The following is a 21,777-nucleotide window of genomic DNA, read 5'->3' as shown; positions in this document are numbered from 1 at the left end:
AGAGGGCTTACCAGCTGAGGGTTCTGAACCAGGGCAGGTCATAGGAGTGGTAGACGTTGTAGCCAATAGTGATAATCTCATGGAAACACTTAATTTGAACACACATCACCTACAAGATACAAAATAATAGGAGTATTTGTTAATTTCCCAGTTCTTACCATTTTTGGAAACAGAAACCCACACACAGGTCATGGGCCTTGAAGAAAAGCTATCATATTTGAAAATGTCAGTCCTACAGTGACTCTGCTCTCCTCCTCCTTTCCCACTCACTCTGCACCCCCTTGGCAGTGCAGTCCTTTGTGTCACACAGACTAGATCCAAGAAATAGGCACCCCTGAAGCTTCAATTAACTTTTTATTTTTGTACTTCCCTGGACTCCATCAATCTCTTCCCCTTTTGATTTTGAAAAGAAATACCTGAAAATCCCCAACTGCTTTGCTCAGCAGTCAGCCACTAGTCATCTGACCCTGTCCGTGCCAGCAGGAAGACTAACAGAGCAGTGCTATGGACTGGGATTTTTTAAATCAAAGTCCTAAGCCCCACAGTGAGGCCCCAGGGAAAAAAGAAACAAAACGGAGAGTCACACAGAGTCACAGCCGGGGTCACTGGCTAATCAAACAGGGGGCTGAAATAATAGTATCAACTTTTAAAATGAAGAGGTATCTTTAATCACACACAACAGGCTGACGCCAACAGCCCTCCAGTTGGCTCCTGGAAGGGGAGCAGTGACAGTTCTAAGGCAGATGTGGTCTGAGGACCCAGGACTCCCACTGATTCCCAGAACCAACCCAATCCTCTACACTTAAGATGACGGAGCCTATGGGAATAACTGAAGGCAAAACCAAAACAGCATGCAAATGGCACTTACAATAATCATTAAAACCATTGGTCCCAGGTAAATGATGATGAAGAAAAATGCAATCATGGCCAAAGTCAGGATGCCTCTCACCCACCAGTTCTTCCATCTAAGAGGGGAAGGAGAAAACATGTTAGGAGCCCGGAAAGAAGCAAAGCACAAAGTCAAGGAGGATTGCTCTTTCTGGAAGGAGAGGTCAATCCCTTTCTGCAGCGTACCTCCTTCCCCTTGACAGAGGTACTAGCCACATGCGGGCAGAAGCAGGGCCAACAGCCATCACCTCACCCACACCAAACTAGCAGGTGCTCCAAGGCGTACAGAAAAATACTCCCAGCTTATTATCTTAACAAACGAATCTGGCTGAAGTCCCGAGGGAAATGTGGTACCCACTTCTGCATTTACTTGGATGGCTTCTATGGCTCTCTATCCAAAGAAAAACAATGCATATTTTTCCAGCAGCAGAATCCTGCATCACTCTGCCCCTGTATCTTTATGGTAAGAACAACATTCAACAACAGTAATAACGATCACAAAGATGCATCTGGCACTTTTATAAGGACTCAGCATATATTAATGCATTTAAGCCTCAACACTACTAACCCTTCCAGGTAGGAAATGGAGATACATAAATCATGTAGCTGTGACGTGGTCCAACCGAGATTTGAATCCTAGAAGTCTGGCTCCAGAACCCAAGCCCTTGACCACTGCATGACACCACCTTTCAAAGAGACACATGTGTGCAAGACACACATGGCAACACCTTCAGATAATGTTTTGAGGTCTTAAAGTTTGCGTTTTTTAATCTGCCCACATAGCCAGTGTTGGAGGACCAGAGTCTCAAGGGACTAATATTTTAGCTCTGGATTCACCCGAGTTGAGATTTCTCAATTCTTCTGGGTGAATTTAAGGAATGTCCACAATGGATGTGTGTGGGAGAGGGAAAACTAAACTTTGACCTAGAAACTCGGGCTCCTCTGTGAAAAGCAGCCTGTTGATCAGTCACAAACCCTTCACAAGTTGTGTCAGCAAACTTGCCTGCCACCACCCCTTTGTCCACACTTTCCTCCTCCTCGGACTACTGTCCCTCCCAGCCCTACCGAAGCACCCTTCAAAGGCCAGATCCTTCTAGACTGTGCTCATAGCTGCCGTCAAGCACAAGGTTACATTCGGAGGAGGCCTGAGCAGAAGCAGGAAGACTGTGGCCACTGCCTCTGGGCATGCCCAACCTGTACACTTTGATAGCCATGGGCTCACGTCCCATGACCGCAAGCTGCCTGAGGGCTCTGGGTTTTCCACAGCTCTTGGACCTGAGGTGAGGCCCCTGCAAGCATCTGCATCACGAAGCCAGGTTATACCTTGAAGACAAGTTGGAAAGGGCCCTGTTGAGGACCTCTGGGGTATCATCTGCAGACGTTGATAAAGGAGCAGCTTCCGCTCGGCTCTCACTGTCTGACGCAGTCTCTCCATCTACCTTCACTTCTGACTCCGATTCCTACACAGCAGAAAAACAGGATGAGGAGGAGGTAAAAAATGAGAAGTACATGCCTGTCATAAGAGATCTGTGGGAAAAGACCCCCTACAAGGCTCAAGGACCTAGCACAGCCACGTGACAGAGCAGATGGGACTCACAGCGATCCTGACACTCTTCTGACAAGTGCCGAGGGGGCCGACTCTGCTGGAAGCGAAGCACGCATCTGCCATGGGGGACTGAGGAACAGCCGCTATCTGCTCAATCCCCCCTGCCCTCCCAGGGGAAGGGGAGGGAAGAGTCCGGAGGAGGGGGAAAGGGGCTCTTTTGTACCCAAAAGGGGAGGCAGGCCTGAATTTCAGCGGGACCTCATTCCTGACCCTGTCCTTGCTGCCAGGCTTACTGCCTAGGAGGGTTTGGCCACGGGCACCCAGAAAGACACATCCACCTCTAAAACCTCTCCACCAACACCTAAATCATGCAGCAAAGTCCCTGCTCTCCCACAACATGCTGTGGACTCTTAGTGCCCCCAGAGTGGCCAGTGGCTCTGGCCAGGCTCTCAGAGAAAAGCCGGGTGTGCAAGCTGTTGTCCCCCCACTAAATGCCCCAAAGTTCGCTGTGTTACTTCCAGACTCCACAGGAGCACCCCATGAGGCGGCCAGCCCCAGGCAGTGTGGAAGACACACAGTACTGCTTACTAGAGTCTAGGCTTCACCAGGACTGGGGTGCTGCTGTCCTTTCCCAGCCACGCAGCCCCGGGCACCAGAGGACCCTGCCATGGCACCCACAGAGTTGCCATCCAGGCTCCAGCCATGTCAGAAACTCACCCTGCTTGCCAGCGCCCCCATGAGGGGAGCAGAGTCACGCCAGCAATTGGCTCTCTATCCAAAGTACCAAGGGCAGGCTGCTCTGAATCCTAGGGATCTTACTACTCGGAGCATTTATCTCTTACAAGAATTTAGAACCACTGCTGTTGGGAAGAGATGGAAGAGAAGTCAAATCACGACAAATTAGAGTCGAACAATATTGCTTCGATTTGCAGAGTTCTCAACAGCTGTAAGAATGTTTCCCATACCTGCTGTGAGCCACAGAGTCATTCTGGAAGGAAGGGAAAGGAGACAGGAAGATCCTTATTTACAAATGAAGATATAGAGGCTCTGAGCAAGTTCAATGGTGGGCCCCAAATCTCCTATTAACCCAGGTCTTCTGACTTCTCAGTGTTCATCCCACTACATTTCCTTTTACTTAAGCATCTTGGAATCCACTGTTTTTTTGACACCCGACACTTTATTAGTAAGGAAACTTGGTTTGGAGAGGGGGTGCGGCTGGGATGGACAAGAAGTGCCCATCTCAGGGGATTTTCCTGGACCTCAGGCATTCCTCTACACAGAGTTCGAGGAAATACCATCGTGAATGAAATCCCCAGAGGACAGCACTGTGACTGCCAGGCAGCAGAGAGGGGAGGGGCACCCTAGCACAGCTGGGCCCCTGGGACAGCAGGTCTTCGAAATCAGGCTGGATGTCGATGGCTGGAAAACAGGGGCTGGACTGCACACAGGCATGCTATCTGGGCCCACCAGGAAGTTCCAGGCAACATCGCTGTGGCAGACTGGAGACCGTGTGATGAACTGGGGGTCAGTCATTAAGGCAGTGGTATAGTCATTGGGACCAGGCAGAGAAGGAAGGTGAAGAGGAGGTGCACCTGCATACCCTTCACCTCGCACTTCTCAAAAAAGGATGAGGGTGGGCTCGAACCTGCCACCGGGTCAGAGGTCCTTGAGGGAATTCAGGATGTCTTCATTCCTGACATCCTCCTGACGGCTGGACGGCTAGCACAAGAAGATGCTACAGCGTGTTCATCTGGGTAGAGTGTGGACCACTGCCTCGGAGCAATGGCACATTCTCGATGAGCAGACCTTAGCCCGCAGGGAGCCGCAGGGCACCCAGGCTTCCGGGCTTGCCGGGGGCCAGCGCACCCCGAGTGTGGAGGTGTGGGGCCGCAGCCGCGAAGATGGGATTGTGGAGGGCAGGCTGGAGATCCCATTTTACTTTTCAGCAAGAAGTTCACTATGAAGTAAACTAGAAATGGCAAATGGGTATTTCACCACATCTTCAAAGATTTTGTTATATATGTTTGTGAACACAGAAAACAGTCACTTTTTCTTAAGTTGAATAATTTGAATTTCCCTAAGAAGTACATGAAATCGAGCACCATTTCATGTTCACTGGTTGTTTGGATATCTTCTTCTATAAAGTGTCTATCAAGTCATTGATCATTTTTCTACCAAGTTTTCTGGCCTCCTTTGGATTTGTAGGAGCATCTCAGACATTCCAGCCTTAAGTACACTGTGTCACTGTGTTCTCCCAGCTTTCTCTAACCCAATCACTCCTTCTAACCTTCTCATTCTGGGCACTGGCCACAATGCAGACTGATGGGAAGATTTTTGTACTTATCTGTTGTTCCCTAAAGACAAGGACCACTTTTTCCTCTTCACCTCCCCATACCTGGTACAGAGCAAAATGCTCACAAATGGATGGAAAAATGATGGAGAGAGGAAGCCAGGAATTAATTCCAGGTGTGGTAAAGAGCTACCCAGCCCCTGCCCTCAGGGAAATAGCTCTTTCTAAACTAAACTAAAACAGAGGTCTTTAACTAGTGTAAGACTGCTAATAAGAGGCAGCTGGCTTTGGTAAAGGACCTATCCAGATGACCTCATCAGCAGGATGTGACACAAGAGCCTTAGCTTCTGATGACATGGTCACTGTTCCTTACGCCGCCACAGCACAGCGAGGGGGCTCTGGACAAGTCACGCAAGTGCCTCAGTACTGCAGTGTCCTCACCTTATCAAACGGGCCCAGAAAGATCCTCCTTTCCTAAAGAGATACAGCCAAACCCCCCTCCCCCCCATCCCCGAGCTCTGTCCTATTCCGGCACCGAGAGGTTCTGAACCACAGCAATGCCTCTGGAATCATCCCTCTCCAGTTAGAGTGAAGGAGGACTGAGGCATTCAGAAAAGCTTCCCCTTCCTTATATTAACATAAACACCCACACCCCAGCGGCAACCATCAGCACAGGAATGATGCTGTGGATTATCTAGATCTGACCCCTAACCCGAGGAGCTTCAGCATGTGACCTCCTGGGCCCTACCAAGGCCTCCCACAGATGCTCACCAGGAGCATCAGGAAGCCACAGGGGCTGAGCTGGAGCCCAGCAGGGGAGAGAGCCTGTATCCAGCCACAAGCGCGTGCGCGCACACACACACACACACACACACATGCATGCATGCATGCATGCCCCAGCACAAGGTTATTTTTAACTTATCCATCCGTCGTCAAGGAGACTCACAAAGGCTGCTGGTTTCCCTAGGCAAGGAAGGGCAGGAAGGAGCCCAGGCAGAGCGCCCACAGGGGAGGGGCAGCGAGCTCCAGCTCGGTGCTGAGCCTCTCTGGTCCTTCCACATCCTTGATGAGCATTCGCCCAGCACCATGTCCTGCAAGATCACCCTGACTCCTGTCCTTCCTTGAGAGAAGGGGTGAGGGGAAGTGGGGTATCTGGGGCAGAAAGCAGTACAAGAGCTGGTTCTCTATCTATAGTTCTAGATGCTATAAGGGATGCTTGGGGGGTGCAGTCGGATAAGCAGCCGACTCTTGATTTTGGCTCAGGTCATGATGTCAAAGTCCTGGGATCGAGCCCTGTATCGGGCCCCACACTCAATGGGGAGTCAGCTTCTCTCCCCCTGCCTCTCTCTCTCTCTCTCTCTCTCAAATCTTTGGGGAAAAAAAAAAAAAAGAAGAAAGACCCTACAACTATTATTACCAAGCTGTCAAGGAGCTTGAGATGAACAGCTAAGAAATGAAGTTAACACCCTAAAGGAACAAGCCTGAAATAGGGTAACTTTCTAGGTTTTTCCTGCCTCTTAAGCAAGTAACCCCAGGACCCAGGGATGATGCAGGTCACTGAATCAGCATCCCCAGAACCCTTACTGGAGGCACCCTTTTAGCAGGAGACCAGCACCTACCCGGACAACCTCTCCCTCAACAGGCTGCAATAGGACCCCGCAAGGAGGAAGGGTAAATCCCTGTGCAAAGGGCAAGGGCATAGCCCAAAAAACATGGACGGGGAGCGGGCAGGACAGCCAGCTCTCTGGGCTCCTGACCCCCAGTCCCCTCCCCAACCCCTTGGTGTAGATGTCACAAGAGAACAGGCCCAGGGAACAAAAAGCGAAGAGAAACTGGAGGCTTATGGTGTTCGGGCTCCTTCCCACCCCGTGGGAAAAGGCCTTTTGCTCAGACCGCGAGGACTTCCTCTTTGGCTGCTTATGCCTGAGTGAAAGCAGCCAAGTGCAAGCGGCAACTTCCATCGTGGGCAGGGATGCCGAAGGGCCAGGGACCTGGCCCAAGTTCTCGCCCAGCAGGAAGGTGGCACATGCTTGACCAAGAGTTGGAGGTGCTAGAGGTACACTGGTGCACTCCTCCAGGGGATGGCAAGATTGGCAGATGCAGAGGATGACCTCCTGCAGGAGGAGGCAGCGGCCAGTCTGGGAGAGCAGGGCCCAGGCCCCAGCTCTGACACTCACTACACTCCCCAGAGGCCTCAGATCTCTTGGTGTTCCCAGGGGAGAAAGGATCCCTTATCTTGGAAAGGATCCCCTATCTTATCTGGAATGATCAAATGCCACAGCAATGGAAGTCTGTGGAAACGATAAAGAGGCGGAAGAGCAACACCGCCACCCACGCCCCTCAGTATCCTGACCAGGGCACACAGGACAGCAGCATAGAGCCTTAACCCTCCCACCCCCTGCCACCAGGCAACCTGGGCACCCTTCCCAAGGAGGGTGGCATGGGAAGAATGGTGGCTGGCAGGACCTGCTGGGGCCCGTGTGCTCACCAGTTACATGAGCTCAGCATCGCCCTGCCCAGCTTCCTCTTCCATGCCTTCCATTCATCCAGTAGGCAGCCCCCCAATTCAAAAGTGACCCACTTCCCAAAGCTACTGACACATAAAGGCAGCAGCCCATACTAGTGCTCTCTGGAGTGGGATGTGTGCAACACAATCCACTGAAGTGTGGGAAGAAATATTACAACTAACTTCTATTTTTCTCCTTTGTATTTTCTTTCCTGTGCATGCTTTATAATGGGCCTACCAGTATACGTACATAACTCCGTAAGTCTGTGCAAGCTGGGCACAGGGCTAAAGCATCACATACACACAGGTCAGACTCGGCGGTGTCTCAGTGGCCACGGGCTCCCTGCTTCCCACTGTGCTGAGCAGTGCCTGGAACAGAGCAGGCACCCAAAGACTTGGTGACCTAATGAGTTAATAAGAATTCTACTTGACCTACCACAGACCAAAGCATCAGACTGCACGGAGAGAGTGACAGAACCCACTGTGATCTCCAGCTCACATGCCAGGGCCCACGCCCCTGCCTCCCCAGTGGCCCTCACAGCAGGACCAGACTGGTCCAGTTCCACTCCATCCACCTCCCTGTCAGGAGGGTAGCAAGGAAAAACTGCTTTGCTGCTTTAAACTATCTCAGCCCAGCTTCCAGGCAGCCCCTCCCTTTTCAACCCAAAGGCCCAGATCAGAGGCTAGTGGAGCACAGCCTCTCTGAGATTCTATCTCCATCAACAACCATCCTCCACAGTCCCTTAGTCATTCCCCAAGGGGCCTGGTGCTGGTGTAAACAGGAAACAAAAGAAATTTCAAAAAGAAAGAAAAAAGCTCCCTTCTGGGCCTTCCTGGTTCACTTAGACCCTGAAGGGAAAGCAGAAAGTTTGACTGATGATGGACAGAGGGAATGTCATGGGTACCAAGGCTCACATGAGGCCTGCTGACATTTTTGGAGAAACTCTTGCTCGGAAAGGCTTCCCCTACCAGCCTTCCAGGGCCCCTCTACCCCCACTACTGCCCAGAAGCCAACCCTAGCCCTGACCTGAGGCTCAAAACAGCACAGCACAGAAACTTTCCTTCAGTGGAAGCAAGAGAAGGCAATGAGAGAGGGCCAGGGGAAACAGCGGGTGGGAAGGGAAGCTCCCTGTGGTTGAGGCCTGGCTTTTCCTGGCCTGGGGAGGGACCTGCACTCATAGAGCTCATTTTCACTGCTATTTTCTGGGTAGAAAACCCTACCTCTTCCCACTCCTTCCTAATTCCCAGTGCTTCCTGAAGGACTGCCTTGGGCTTATGAAAGCTTACGAGGCAGCATCCTTTTGGGGCTCCCTTCTGGTCATCGTCAGTGTCGCGGTACACCCTCTGACCTTGTTGTTTCTCAAGACTCCACAGTGACACCCACAAGTGGATGACGGTCAGAACTTGAGCAAAAAGAGTATGGCTGTGGCCAGGTTACACAGGAGCCCTTGGCATTGTATCTACCAGACTCTGGGCAGAAGGTACTCACCCTATCCCATACCCCATTTCCTTACCAGATGCCAACTCAGTTTTCTACCTTGCTAAAGAAAACATATTAATATTCTGTTCCTGTTTGCCCAAAAGGGGCGAAAAACTAGGGAAAGAAAATAAGTGATAGCAACCACTAGGCTCTTCCCTCTCTTTTTCACTTTCAGGGAAATTTCATTTAGAGGTATGCTCAGGGCACTGGCTGGTTCTGCTTCAACAACTCGGCCCTTTCCACTGGCAGTGCATTCAAATTCATAAGTTTCATTTATTCGGTGAATTATGGAATTCACACAAACTATGTTTTGCGCCGCTTTAGATGCAAATCACAAACCTTATCCTGGAAGAAAGTCATCAGGCTGAGCCTAACCCTTCTGCTAAATATTGGGCTTGCCATCTTCTTAAACCCTGTGGCAGCTGCCAAGGCAATCCACTCCCCCACTTATAGACACATTCCCAGGAGAGAAATCGCCAGAAACAGGCTTATCTTTAATAAGAGCATCAGAGACCTAAGTATCCCTCTTACTAAGAAAGTCAAGTATGGGTGGGATGTGTGTGTGTGTGTACGTAGTGTTAGGAATAGCAAATATTTCTAGCTTTTTCTAATGTTAATCCCATTTGCCAAGTTCACTTCTTTAAACAAAAGATCAAGGAAGAGGAGTCCTACTCTGAAAGTTCACAGTCATCCGCAATATGGCCATACCCCTGTCCTCTGAAAGCCTCCTATCAATATGACCCACAGAAAATGCGCTCAGCTACTCCAGATGGACTGCTTCACCTATGTCCACAGGTGGCTGCACTCCACACCAAAGGGTTCCAGAGAAAGGACATGAAAGATGCAGGTGTGGGAGACTCAGCTTTTAAAAACCTGACTCAGAAAGAAAATCTGATCCTGTCACTCCCCTGTCCTGAACTCCCTCTGGAGCACCCCAGTCTAAATGGAGGCAATTTGCCACTAGTGATCTGAAGGACAGATAGTTACAGGATAGGTCCACACTTATTTCAATGGTGTACCAGGCCCTCTGAGATCAGGGTCTTATTTCCCTTCCCAGCTTCATTCCTCACAGCCATTCTGAAGTACAGTCAGTTCCTAGAACAGGCCGTACTTTGTCACCTTCAGGACTTTTGTTCATTCTGTTCCTACCTAGAACAGTCTTTACACATCACTTCTACGGACACCCATCTCTCTTCTTTGTGGTCAATTTTAATTTACCCTTCAAATCTTGGCTAAGAGATCCCTTTCTCTCTAAGGCTTCCCCAACTCCCTGTGTGCCCCAGTGGCCCCCTAACATTTCTTAAGAGCACACCCCACACTGCACGGACTCCTACTGTTGACTGCCTCACCACAGTACATCCAGCATCTGGCATGGGGCCCACAACAGAGAAGACAGTTCAGCAGGTCTTACCACATCTGCTTAAGGGGACACAGCCAATCACTCCAAGAGGATCCAGGGTGTACTGAACTGGCAGAGAGCTGAGTGACTTAGCAACTCATTTTCTGTGCTCTTAACAAGTACTGTTGCACTTGAGGGGGGGCGGCTGGTTGGCTTAGTCGGTTGAGTATCTGACTCTTGACTTTGGCTGGGGTCATGATCTCAGGGCCGTGGGATCCAAGCCCGTGTAGGGCTCCACGCTCAGTGGAGAGTCTGGTTGAAGATTCTCTCCCTCTGTCCCTCCCCCCAGTTGTGTGCATGTGGCCAACTGTGTACATGCTCACTCTCTCTCAAGTAAATCTTCATTTTTTTTATGATTTTATTTACTTATTTAAGAAAGAGAGTGAGTGAGAGAAAGAGCTCCAGTGAGAGGAGGGACAGAGGGAGAAGCAGACTCCCCTGCTGAGCAGGAAGCCCGATGCAAGGTTTGATTACAGGACCATGGGTTCAAGACCTGAGCCGAAGGAGCTGCTTAAGTAACTGAGCCATTCGGTACCCCTAAATAAATCTTTAAAACAAAACAAGTACTACATGAGGCATCACAGGGTTGAAGCCCATGGTCTCACTATCCATCTTCTCTTCTTTCTTAGACATTGTCATAAAAGCCCTGATTTTTAGCTGGGCTTAGAACCAAGACTACGTTTTCCAACTCTGGCCAGTGAGTCATTAGCACGGATGCTGTGTGCAATCCTGCCCTTCTTCCTTCATGCTGACTAGAATGCAGACTGGCTCGCTGGGGCTCCAGCAACCAATTAGGAGGTGAAATCCACCTCTTATGAATGACTAAGCAACAAGATGGAATGAGCTGACAATGAGGAAAGAACAGCTATGGAGGATGACTGTGTAATAGGACAAACACAGTAAAAGGGCCTGCGCTGCTTATTACATGAGAGAGAAGAGCACTTCTATCTTGGCAAGCCAGTTATTCTGGGGTTTCAGTCATCTGTGGCCAAACATATCCTAAATGCTATCGGGAATTCAAAAAGCCCAGGATTTGCAATAGAGGTATTTCTGAGAACAGCTCAGTAACAGAAGAAGCTGTCTGAATGTAAGGCTTTCAAATTCATACACAGGACTGGGTCCCAACCTCCTCAAAAATGCCAGTCTCATACATAAAACCAAGAGTGTGGATGACAGAGAATGAACAGGAATTCTCCTTTCTCCCAACACCCTCTCTCACCTTCCCCACTCGAAATGCATCCATTACTAATAGAAGAACCATACAACTCTAATCTGATATCCATCATCACAAGACATTATTTTATTCAGGTCAGAGATGACCAAAGGTGGAAAAATGGCCTCTGTCTCCCAGGAGGCTCTGCCCAAGGTTCTGTCCTGAGGAGATCACTTGTTTTTCCACTGTCTTAAAGAGTCAGAGCACAAAATACTAGAAGCCCTGCTGGAGTCCGATAGGTCCTCTTACTTTTTGTTCCCTAGTCATGGATCTTTATTGAACATTTAAGGAAAAATGAGTCTTGGAGGGAGAAAGCAACTTAAAAAGAAAAGTTTCCTCTTCATCAGAGAAAGACTCTTTCAAAGAGAATATATCAAATACTACCCAAAAGGGGAGCCTGGGTGGCTCAGTGGGTTAAAGCCTCTGCCTTCGGCTCAGGTCATGATCCCAGGGTCCTGGGATCTCGAGCCCCGCATTGGGCTCTCTGCTCAGCGGGGAGCCTGCTTCCCCCTCTCTCTCTGCCTGCTGCTCTGCCTACCTGTGATCTCTGTCTGTCAAATAAATAAATAAAATCTTAAAAAAAAAATACTACCCAAAAATCTAGTAAGATGAAAAAGAAAGATATATTTGCAATCCCAAAAATGGGCTCAAGTGTGCTCCTTAGACCTCTGCCAGAAAGTGAAACCAAGACCAGCTGCTGAGGTCCATATCTGACAAGCCCCTAAATCATAAATTGCCATCTGGTACCTGCCTCAGTTTCCCCCATCTCCAACAATTCTTATTGCAAAGGTGACAAGGTAAGTGGACATGAGAGCTGATGTCCCCCATGTTTTGTGCCCCAACCTCCCCTGCCCCTGTAAGTGGGCAAGCACCCTAAGCTGTTTTATAGCATTGGAATATTGTCACTTTTTTGGTACTCCTGATTTATAACTAATAGTCATGGAAATACATGCTAATCAAATAGATTCCCTCTCCATTGGGGGGAAAAAATTTAACAGTGTTCTCAATCCCAAAACTGTTGTATTGGCTGTAGATGAAATTATGAAAGCAACAATGTGAAATGGCTTTTCTGATAAATCATTAAGGATGCACGGGAAAACAAGAAAGCCATTTAAGAAATAAAAGACTCCTGATCCCCAAAGAAGGGATAATTTGAGTGTTAAAAGATTAAATGTGATTTAAACACAAGTATATGATAATCTGTGAGTTCATAATGATAACTGTAAGAAGCCATACTGGCCACCTTTGAAGGTTGCTGGGACACCAGATCATCTTTTGAAAATCAATAATTAAAAGGAAAGAGTCCTTAGCGTGCCCTTACCACATAATGGGTATGAGGAAATTGATTAAACTATTCTCTTTTGTGTTTGAAAAGCTCCTTTAATAAAAAGTTTAGTAGGGGAAAAAGGTGCAGGGGCAGGAGCTGCCTGGTCTGCTGAAGGGCAAGTGATTATGAGATTCCTCAGCAGAGAAAAATCAACATGGCCTCAGTGTGATGCCCCAGGCTCTCAGAACTAAAACAAACATGAAATTTCTAACACGTGAAGAAATAAAACAGCCTCAGTGCTGCCAAACTGGATGGACTTTCCAGTCTTCATCTTGTACCTCTTGGCAATGTTAGATCTGGTTGACGACTTCCTCCTTGAAACATTCCTCTCTCAGCTTCCACGATACATACTTTCCAGGTTCTCATCTTATCTGACTGCTCTGTCTCAGTCTCTGTGCTATTTTCCCTTTCCAAGACTTCTAAATGCTGGACTAGTTCCGGTCAGATTCTAAACCCCCTACACTCTCTCCCTAATTATCATCATCCAGCCCCTCGGTTTTAATTACCAATTCCACCAACCCCAATCCCTCCTCCAGTGGCAGACACAACTACTGTCCAAATACTTAACAACACCCCCACCAGAAAGTTCTCATAGGCATCTCAAACCTAACTATCTAAACAAAACTACAGATGTTGCCCACAAAACTGGTAATCCTGAGGGCTCACCATGCCAACAGGTTTGACACCAATCTGTATCCTGCATAAGCCAGAAACTTGGGAGTGATGCTTAATTCCTCTCCCCTCATCTTCCCCCAGGTACCAGACACTACAGGTGGCTCCCTCCAAAAATCCATTCCACTCTTCCTAGATGGCACACAGTAATGACTCAGGATCCATGTTCGCTGAAGAATTTAACATAGTTATTCCAACTTACCACCCCGGTTTCTAAGGTTTGTATCAGCCAGGCCATGAGCTCGTTGGGGAGGACCACGCCAAACGCTGGATGAAATTAGCCCCATGAGAACATCCTAAAACATTTAGAGAAACAAACCCCTAACTTTGGCAAGATCCTAGAACGCTCACCGGAAATCTCCACCGGGCAATTACAGTAGCTTTTCCTAAGCCTGTTGACTGGAACAGAATTCAGATTTGCACACAACAGCCTGATAACCTGGTCGTGACTACTATAACCAACTCCAAACTGTCTCCAGGGAAGATTCTGGTCTTCCTTTAGAGAATCCACCTGGGTAGCATTTAGCTCTCATTTACTAACAGGCTGAATCAGGATTTTTTAGTTGAAGGAGCAGCATGGAACGGGAAACTGTGTCCACTCCACATTTGGCTTGGCAAACTAGCTCACTCACACCCACAAGGGCCACCTGAAAGAAAGACCACGAAAACTCTCAATTTTCAACTCTGGCCAATGACGGCCCCTAAGCAGACCAAAACCCCTTGGTTTCTGCTAAAGGGCCAGGGCAATGGGAAAAAAGACTGTTAAAAACTAAAGCATTCCAAAAGCATTCAGCCCTCATGCCAGCCTTTCTAATGTCCTCCTAATTCCCAGCGACGAAGCTCCAAGGACCTACAAGTGCTCTCCCCAGTCCCCACTCTTAATTGGCCTGAAGAAACCACTCTCCAGACTGAGAATAAATCTTTGTCTTACTGACCCCACAGCTACATTCTCCGTATGCAATGCCACTCCTGGAAAGCAGGTCCTGCAGGCATCAGAGCATGAAAAAAGCCCAAATAGTGTGTGCATGCGTGTGTGTGTGGGGGGGGGGGTCTCTCATAAACCTCAAAGGTTCCTGTCTCTGCACCTTACCTTTTCGGTTACCTTTTTGGAAAGATTCCCACCCTTTTCTCCTTAGTTTCTCCATCCCATTCATTTACTGGGACAAGATTTCTTAGAAAAGTATTATGCCAGAATTTCTCCCAAAAGAAGGAAATTACTCTAGAATCAAAATTGCTGGGGTGCCTGAGTGGCTCAGTGGGTTGAAGCCTCTGCCTTCAGCTTGGGTCGTGATCCCAGGGTCCTGGGATCAAGCCCCGCATCGGGCTCTCTGCTCCACGGGGAGCCTGCTTCCTCCTCTCTCTCTGCCTTCCTCTCTGCCTACTTGTGATCTCTGTCTGTCAAATAAATAAATAAAATCTTTAAAAAAAAAACAACTGCCAACCAGGTGGATTAAATGAGCCGTCAGCCTCTTGTTTGCTCCATTTCTGACAGCACGAAAGGGGAGTCTGGGGACACGGCTCATTTGTCCCCATCGGGTCAGCTGCCACCCTCTTTATGGGCAGATTCCTCAACTGATACTGGCAGGATTCACAGCATGCCTCTCACCAAGATTCAAACAGATCCCTCACCACCTCTCCCCAGAACAAATGCCCTATAAATAAAGAAGCCCTTTAAGGCCTCAAGCCTGGAGTAGGAGACCACAGACTCAGGGCCTTATCATCCCCTGTGCTAGGCCCTGGGAGCCCCTACTTTACCTGTGAGAAGACCCCTGGCCCAGGATGGAGGCTAGTCCAGGACCTTAGAGCAATAAATAACATTATCCCTGGGCACCCTGTTGTTCTCAACCCCCACACACTGATGTCCGTTCCCACTAAAAGCAAATCCTCCTTCCCTGTAATTGTTCTATATAGTGCACTTTTAGTATTCCGGTTCATAAGGACAGTATCTTCTTGCTTTCACCTGGGAAGAACAGTAATAAACCTGGAAAGTAATGCTCCGGGTTACACAGGCAGACCTTCTTAACTCCTTATAAACCTTAAAAGCTGACTTGGAGTCTATAAAGTTTTCTGCAGGCTCTAGTTGGTTACAATATGTATATGATTTGCTTCTCTGCTCCCTTTCTCAAATCTCTTCACAGGAAACAGAACTCATCTGCTAAAACTTTTGGCCTTAGGGGCACCTGGCTGGCTCAATGGATGGAGCATATGACTCTTGATTTTGGGGTTGTGAGTTCAAGCCCTATACTGGGTATGAGATTACTTAAAAATCTTTAAAAACAAACAAACAAACAAGAAAAACAACAACCACTTTGGGCCTTAAAGGGACATAAAGTCTCCCTCTCTCCCTCCCTCCCTCTCTCTATATATATATGTTCCCCCCTCCCCCGCCAGTTTGCGCAAACTCAGGTTCCATATTTCGGGCATCTGATCTGGAAACAAGAACTACTTTTACATCCAGACAGAACTCCTCATAACTGCTTAATGCAGACAGATTACATTTTGGCTTTCAATGACATTTACATGAAACTACTTTAACAAATGCAAATTTTTCATGGTTCGCTGACTATTTTTATTTATAGGATGAAAATGGTAAATATCATGCTGGGTATGCTAGTGTGACTCCTTTGAAGTCACTGAGGCAGCACCTTTACTTTTAGCTACTTCAGCCCAAAAGAGTTACTTGAGCTTAGCCCAGGGCAAAATCGTAAATATTTATACTGATAGCTGCTATGCCTTTGGGGTAACTCATGATTTGGAATGTTACAGAAACAACTAGGTATCCCTACCTCCAATGGGGACAAAATTAAATATGGTTCCTATGTTTAAAATTTATTAGATGCCACACTTTTATTGGTTGCTCTGGCTACTATTAAGGTTCCTAGGAATCCCAGATTCAACTCCCTGGATGCCAAATTGAACACCTTGCTAAAATTTCTGCCAAAAACACTGTTCTCAAGGAAACCAATAGCCTAACTTCTGTCATGTTTCAAAAGAATGTTCTGCCAAATGATAATTTGGAAAAACTGACCAGAGATACCCAACAATTGACCCCAGAGAGGGAAAAACAATAGGAAATCTATCATTGTTGGTTCAATACAAAGAGAACACTGGTTTGGACATTACAATGAAGACCTACAAAAAATTCTAAAATCCCTGCTTAACAACTGCACGTACCTTAAACCGTTAGTCTATTGACAAAATGACAGCATTCAACAACCAATACGTTTTGACAATATTGATAAATATGTTTGGGTCACAGTTGGCATGTTTTCACTGGACACACAAACTAATCACAGCGATTCCCTGTACTTCTTGTGGGGCCCCCAGGAAGAAGGCATGACCTTGTCCATGGGACTTTCACCTGCTGGAAAATCTTGCAACCATATGAAGCCTGAAAACAAAAGCAATGTGAAACAGAGTGACCAAGGCTTGGTGACATCTGAGCCCCTAGATTTTTTTTTTTTTTTTTTGAGCCCCTAGATTAAATTAGGCCTGAAGCTGGAATTCCCTTGGTCTTTAAGTTACATGAGCCAATGAATTCCTTTTTCATAAAATTTGAGCAGCTTCCTGTGTTTATAACTAAAACTGTCTTAGTTTTCTTCTTTTCCAATTAACATCTTTTTTTTTTTAAAGATTTTATTTATTTATTTGACAGAGAAAGACACAGCAAGAGAGGGAACACGAGCAGGCGGAGTGGGAGAGGGAGAAGCAGGCTTCCCGCCAAGCAGGGAGCCCAATGTGGGGCTTGATCCCAGGACCCTGGGATCACAACCCAAGCCAAAGGCAAATGCCTAATGATGAGCCAGGTGGCTCCGATTACGTCTTTTCTGTTCTTCTTCCCCACACTCCCTAAGTGCAGGTTGTGTTTGTACACCGTATCCTTAGTGAGCAATCCACTGCCATCAGCGTCTCTTCTGTGGGCTCATCGTCCAGGACACTAGTTATGTCCTCTCTCCCAAGTTCTAAATTTCAACCTGCCAGTAAAACACTCTGATGTCCAACCAGCACCTTAAACTCGATAGGTCCAAATTCATCACCTCCTTTCCAACCCACACAAGCTCTTCCTTCTGTTCTCCTTCAAGACGCTAATGTACCTGAGATGCACATGGGAAACAATGATCTTCACCACTGTCTCCAAGCCTCTGTTGGAAACCACAGGCCCCAAATGGCATCACTTACACCAACTTCCCAAACTGGAGCTTAACACCGAATCTAACTGCAGTTTCAACCTCCCCCAGATGTGTAGTCTTAACTGGTTGGTCAGGAATTTTTGAACAGTGCCTGTCGGTCTGCCATATGGATCCTCTCTATCCCCCAAAGGAAGATAAGGTTATCTACATAAGAAGACCCCCAGCTTCTCTCCCCTTGCCTGGAACGTTTTGCTAGTAACTTTCTTCCACCCCCTGCCCCCATAAAAACCTTCCATTCCGTACAACTCCTCAGAGCTCCCCTCTACTTGCTAGATAGGATGCTGCCCAATTCACGAATCATTTAATAAAAACCAATTAGATCTTGTTTAAAATTTACTTAGTTGAACTGTTGTTAACAACCCTCCCCCCTCATACACACACAGAATCCCCTCATCAATTCTCAAACTGTGTGATCCTCTTATTACAGGGTCTTTCCTTATTCTCATTCCCACTGCTAGTACCCTTGCTGACGTCTGCATGTCAACCTTTCTCTACTACAATGGCCTCCCAATTGGTTCTCCACCAATTCCTCCCTTTTCTAATTTATTCTGCACACACTCCCAGATTAATCTTCATAAACCGCAGCTCTATCATCCCCCTCCTCCACTCATTTCTGCCTAGTGAATTAAAGACAAACTACCTCCATTCCAAGCCCTTTACATCCTGCACACACCACATGCTCCATTCAAGCACAATTAACTACCCGTTGGCTCTGATTACATCCCACCCTTCTTTCTTCTCCCCCTTTGCTCCTTGCCTTTTCTCCTCCCTGCTTGTGCTTCAGGTCCCATCTTAGAAGTCACCAAGACTCAAGGAAGGTCCTTCCTGATTCTCATCTGTAGCAGGCAGGAATAAAAATGGCCCTCCCTGAAAATAAATTGATCCAACAATCTGTGAAAAATTACCTTACATGGCAAAAGAGTAAATATTCCCTCATACCGCAGTGTGATTGAATTAAGAGTCCTGAAAAAAGGCGTATCCTAGATTATCCAGTTGGCCCCTAAATGCAATCACCTGTATCCTTCTAAGAGTGAGGCACAGAAATTTTGGACACACAGAGGAGAGGCAATGTGAAGACAGCATAGACAGAGATGTGGCCATATGCCAAGGAATGCCAATAGTCACCAGAAGCCGGGAAGAGGCATGGATTCTGCCCTAGAGACTCTGAAAGGAATGCAAACCTGCCAACACTTTCATTTCATCCTTCCAGCCTCCAGAAGTGAGAGAATAAATTTCTATTGTTTCAAACCACCCAGTTCCTGATAATTTGTTAGAAGAGCCCCAGGACACTAACAGACCATTCTTCCCACCAGCTTTATCTCCTACAAATAAAGTTCCCACAGGATGTTACTTATACCTCTCTCACATCATTTGTTGCCCATCTGTATTTAAGAGGGAACTTCCTGTAAGCTAATTTGATTTCAAGCTCATCAAAAGTAGGGACTGCATTATTCATCTTTGTTTATCTTGAATGTTCCTTGCCTTGAATCTGGTAAAAGCTAATTAACTGTCTTTTTAAAACTCACTGATTTTTTTTTTTTTTTTTTTTTTTTTTTTTTTTTGAGAGAGAGAGAAAGAGAAAGAGAGGGCGAGCACACACAGGAGTAGTGGGGAAGGGCAGAGGCAGGGAAAGAGAATCTTAAGTAGGCTCCACACCCAGTGCAGAACCCACCAGATCGGGCTCAATCTCATGACCCCGAGGTCATAACCAGAGCTGAAATCAAGAGTCTTGATTTTAATCAAAGTCATTAATGTTTATCTACAAAGCCTAGAATAATGGTGTGTCAGCATTTGTGTGGGGAAGACCACCCCTAGAGCTACAGCTATACAAATCCAACTAATGACTAAAAGGGCTGCATTTTCAGCCTTTCCCAAAGGTTAAAATGACTGGGGCCAGGGAGGCTGGTGAGGGAGATCCCCCAGGGCACCCATAAAACCCAGAGTGGTCATGAGCTCTATCTGCAAACAGTAACTAATGTTGTCAGGAATAATGAATAAGTGGGCAGAGTAAAACCTTTCAGAGCCCTAAATGGTTCAGTCCTGCCCTACAAAAGGTAGAAGTCTCTGCATATTTCCCTTGAGTAATGGAAAATGCTCCAGAAAGAGTAAGAACACATCTGTCCTCTGAGCCAATCAGATTCATTAGTGGAAGGGCTTCAAACAATTCAAAATGCTACCCTCATATTAAAAAAAAAAAAAACAACAAACCGGGGTACCGGGGTGCCTGGGTGGCTCAGTGGGTTAAAGCCTCTGCCTTCGGCTCAGGTCATGATCCCAGGGTCCTAGGATCGAGCCCTACATCGGGCTCTCTGCTCCACGGGGAGCCTGCTTCCCCCCCCACCCCGCCTGCTTCTCTGCCTACTTGTGATCTCTGTCTGTCAAATAAATAAATAAAATCTTAAAAACAACAACAACAACAAAAAAAAACCTGGTTTGTTCTTCATAACATCACTACCACCTGAAATTATTACACATTTGACTCCCCCGCTGGAACACAAAGTCCACGTGGAAGGGACTTCGGTTATTCACTGCTACATCCCCCATGGCCTACAACACTGATATATACAAGGTCCCCAATGCAGGTTTCTTCACAAAAGGAGGAAGAGAGAGAAGATGGCAGGTTAAGGAACACCTATGGAGTTTTCCCCTTCTGAGTATGTAGGTTAAAATGGCAAGCATAATTTCTCACGTAGCCAGCCACTCTGCATAAAACGGCACCAGCTCACGGCATTCACACAGATTTGCTAATTCCATAAGAGGAAAGAATGAGAAATTCCCAAGAACATTCTAAGGATGAGACATCAAACCTCCAGAATGAAGGTGGGTAGTAGAATGAGAAAATAATCTCCAGCAGCTGCTGGCTGATTTTCTGTCCAGCAATCTTGCAAAAGGGAAATACCTGCCTCCTTCAGCTTGGACTTCCAGAAGCTAAGCCCCTGCCAAACTGGTTGTCACTCTATGCAAAGACAGACAGATGCATCAACCAAAAACTTACTCACCATCTGTGTAACAAGCACAGCTGTAGCAGCTCCTCCAGTCATCACACTGTGGACAGGCTGGCTGTTGTCCCCACCCAACTCCATCTCAGCTGAGAAGTTGAGGTTTGATAAATAGAATAAGCTCTAACACCTCAGTCATCTAGTATTAAGAAAAACTCCACTAATCCACAGTGAAATTTCTAGATAACCAAAATGTACCTGCTTCATCAATTTAAAAAAACAAAACAAAACAAAACTTTCTTATAAATGTTCGGGGTTGCAAATCTTCTACTAAAAGATTATTATGCACCTCTGCCATGAGGACACTTATTTAATGACATCATCCTAGGTTTTCTTTGTTAAAAAAAAAAATTAAGCTGAGTAAAATTTAAATAAATAAACTTAAATAAATTTAAATAAATCTTAATAAAGATTTATTTAAATAAATCTTAAATAAAGATTTTATTGGCCATATCCAATGATGCATGAATACAGCAGCATCCCATCTAGCAGACAGAAAGGAGCTCTGAGATGCCGTACAAAATGAAAGACTTTTATAGACAGAAGTGAGTAGGAATAAGGAAGTCATGCTAAGCCAAAGCAGACTGGTTACAGTGAAGTCATTTTCCTTTAGGGGATGACAAGGGTCTATCAGGCAGATTACCTAACTGGTGCTGTCAGATGACTTTTGACTAGATTCCATTTCTGGGACAGCTGAAACTAATTAAGTCTCAGTTTGGTGATGTAAGGCTTAGCATAAGGGACTCCATTAGGGGCCTGCTATCTTGTTTTCAGTGCCTGAAATCTCTATTGTTCTGCCTGGGCAGGACTCAGGCACTAATGAATGAAGATGCTATCTGCCCCAGTAACATAGACTTTGTGCTTCAGTGCTCAAATGTGAATCCCAGAGGATCCTCCCTCATTCTCAGGCCACTGCAGACCTGTCTTCAGAGTGTTTCCAAGCTGCCTCTCTCCCAGATAACTCTATCAAGGATGGAGAACGCAGATGGCTCAGGCTCTTAGAACTAGGACTGACCTAAGAATGGACACACCGAGTGAGCAATTCACTGTCTGAGAGGGTCCTCAGACTCGGTGCCCACCCAAGGGCTTCTAGAAATGCACGGTTAAACATCAGTCCCTGCTGTTCCAGAGCCATTTACTCCAAGAGGTCCTGGCTTGGAGCAATAAGCTCTCAACCAGAAAGGCTTGAGATCAGCAGGACCAACAAGACACACAGGCCCTGGAGGCAGGTATTCTGAGGCCTGAGGAGACATCAGGTGAGAAGAAA

General features: G+C 46.9%; 1 protein-coding gene across 1 annotated transcript in view; it reads right to left on the bottom strand.

Moving 5' to 3' along the window:
* CDS2 (CDP-diacylglycerol synthase 2) overlaps positions 1-21,777 on the bottom strand; it is a 53,440-nt gene that overhangs the window by 13,462 nt on the left and 18,201 nt on the right. The window contains exons 2-4 of the mRNA XM_080813179.1: positions 2,212-2,348; positions 869-965; positions 12-109 (exon numbers count right to left, since the gene is read on the bottom strand). Of these exons, the coding sequence (XP_080669305.1) occupies positions 12-109; positions 869-965; positions 2,212-2,348 (332 nt within the window). The remainder of the gene's footprint in view (positions 1-11; positions 110-868; positions 966-2,211; positions 2,349-21,777) is intronic.

The sequence above is a fragment of the Martes martes genome (genome assembly GCF_963455335.1).
Source record: "Martes martes genome assembly, chromosome: 9".
In the NCBI taxonomy this organism is placed as follows: Eukaryota; Metazoa; Chordata; class Mammalia; order Carnivora; family Mustelidae; genus Martes; species Martes martes.
Note: the sequence above shows the minus strand (reverse complement) of the source record. Positions and strands in the feature narration are given on the sequence as shown.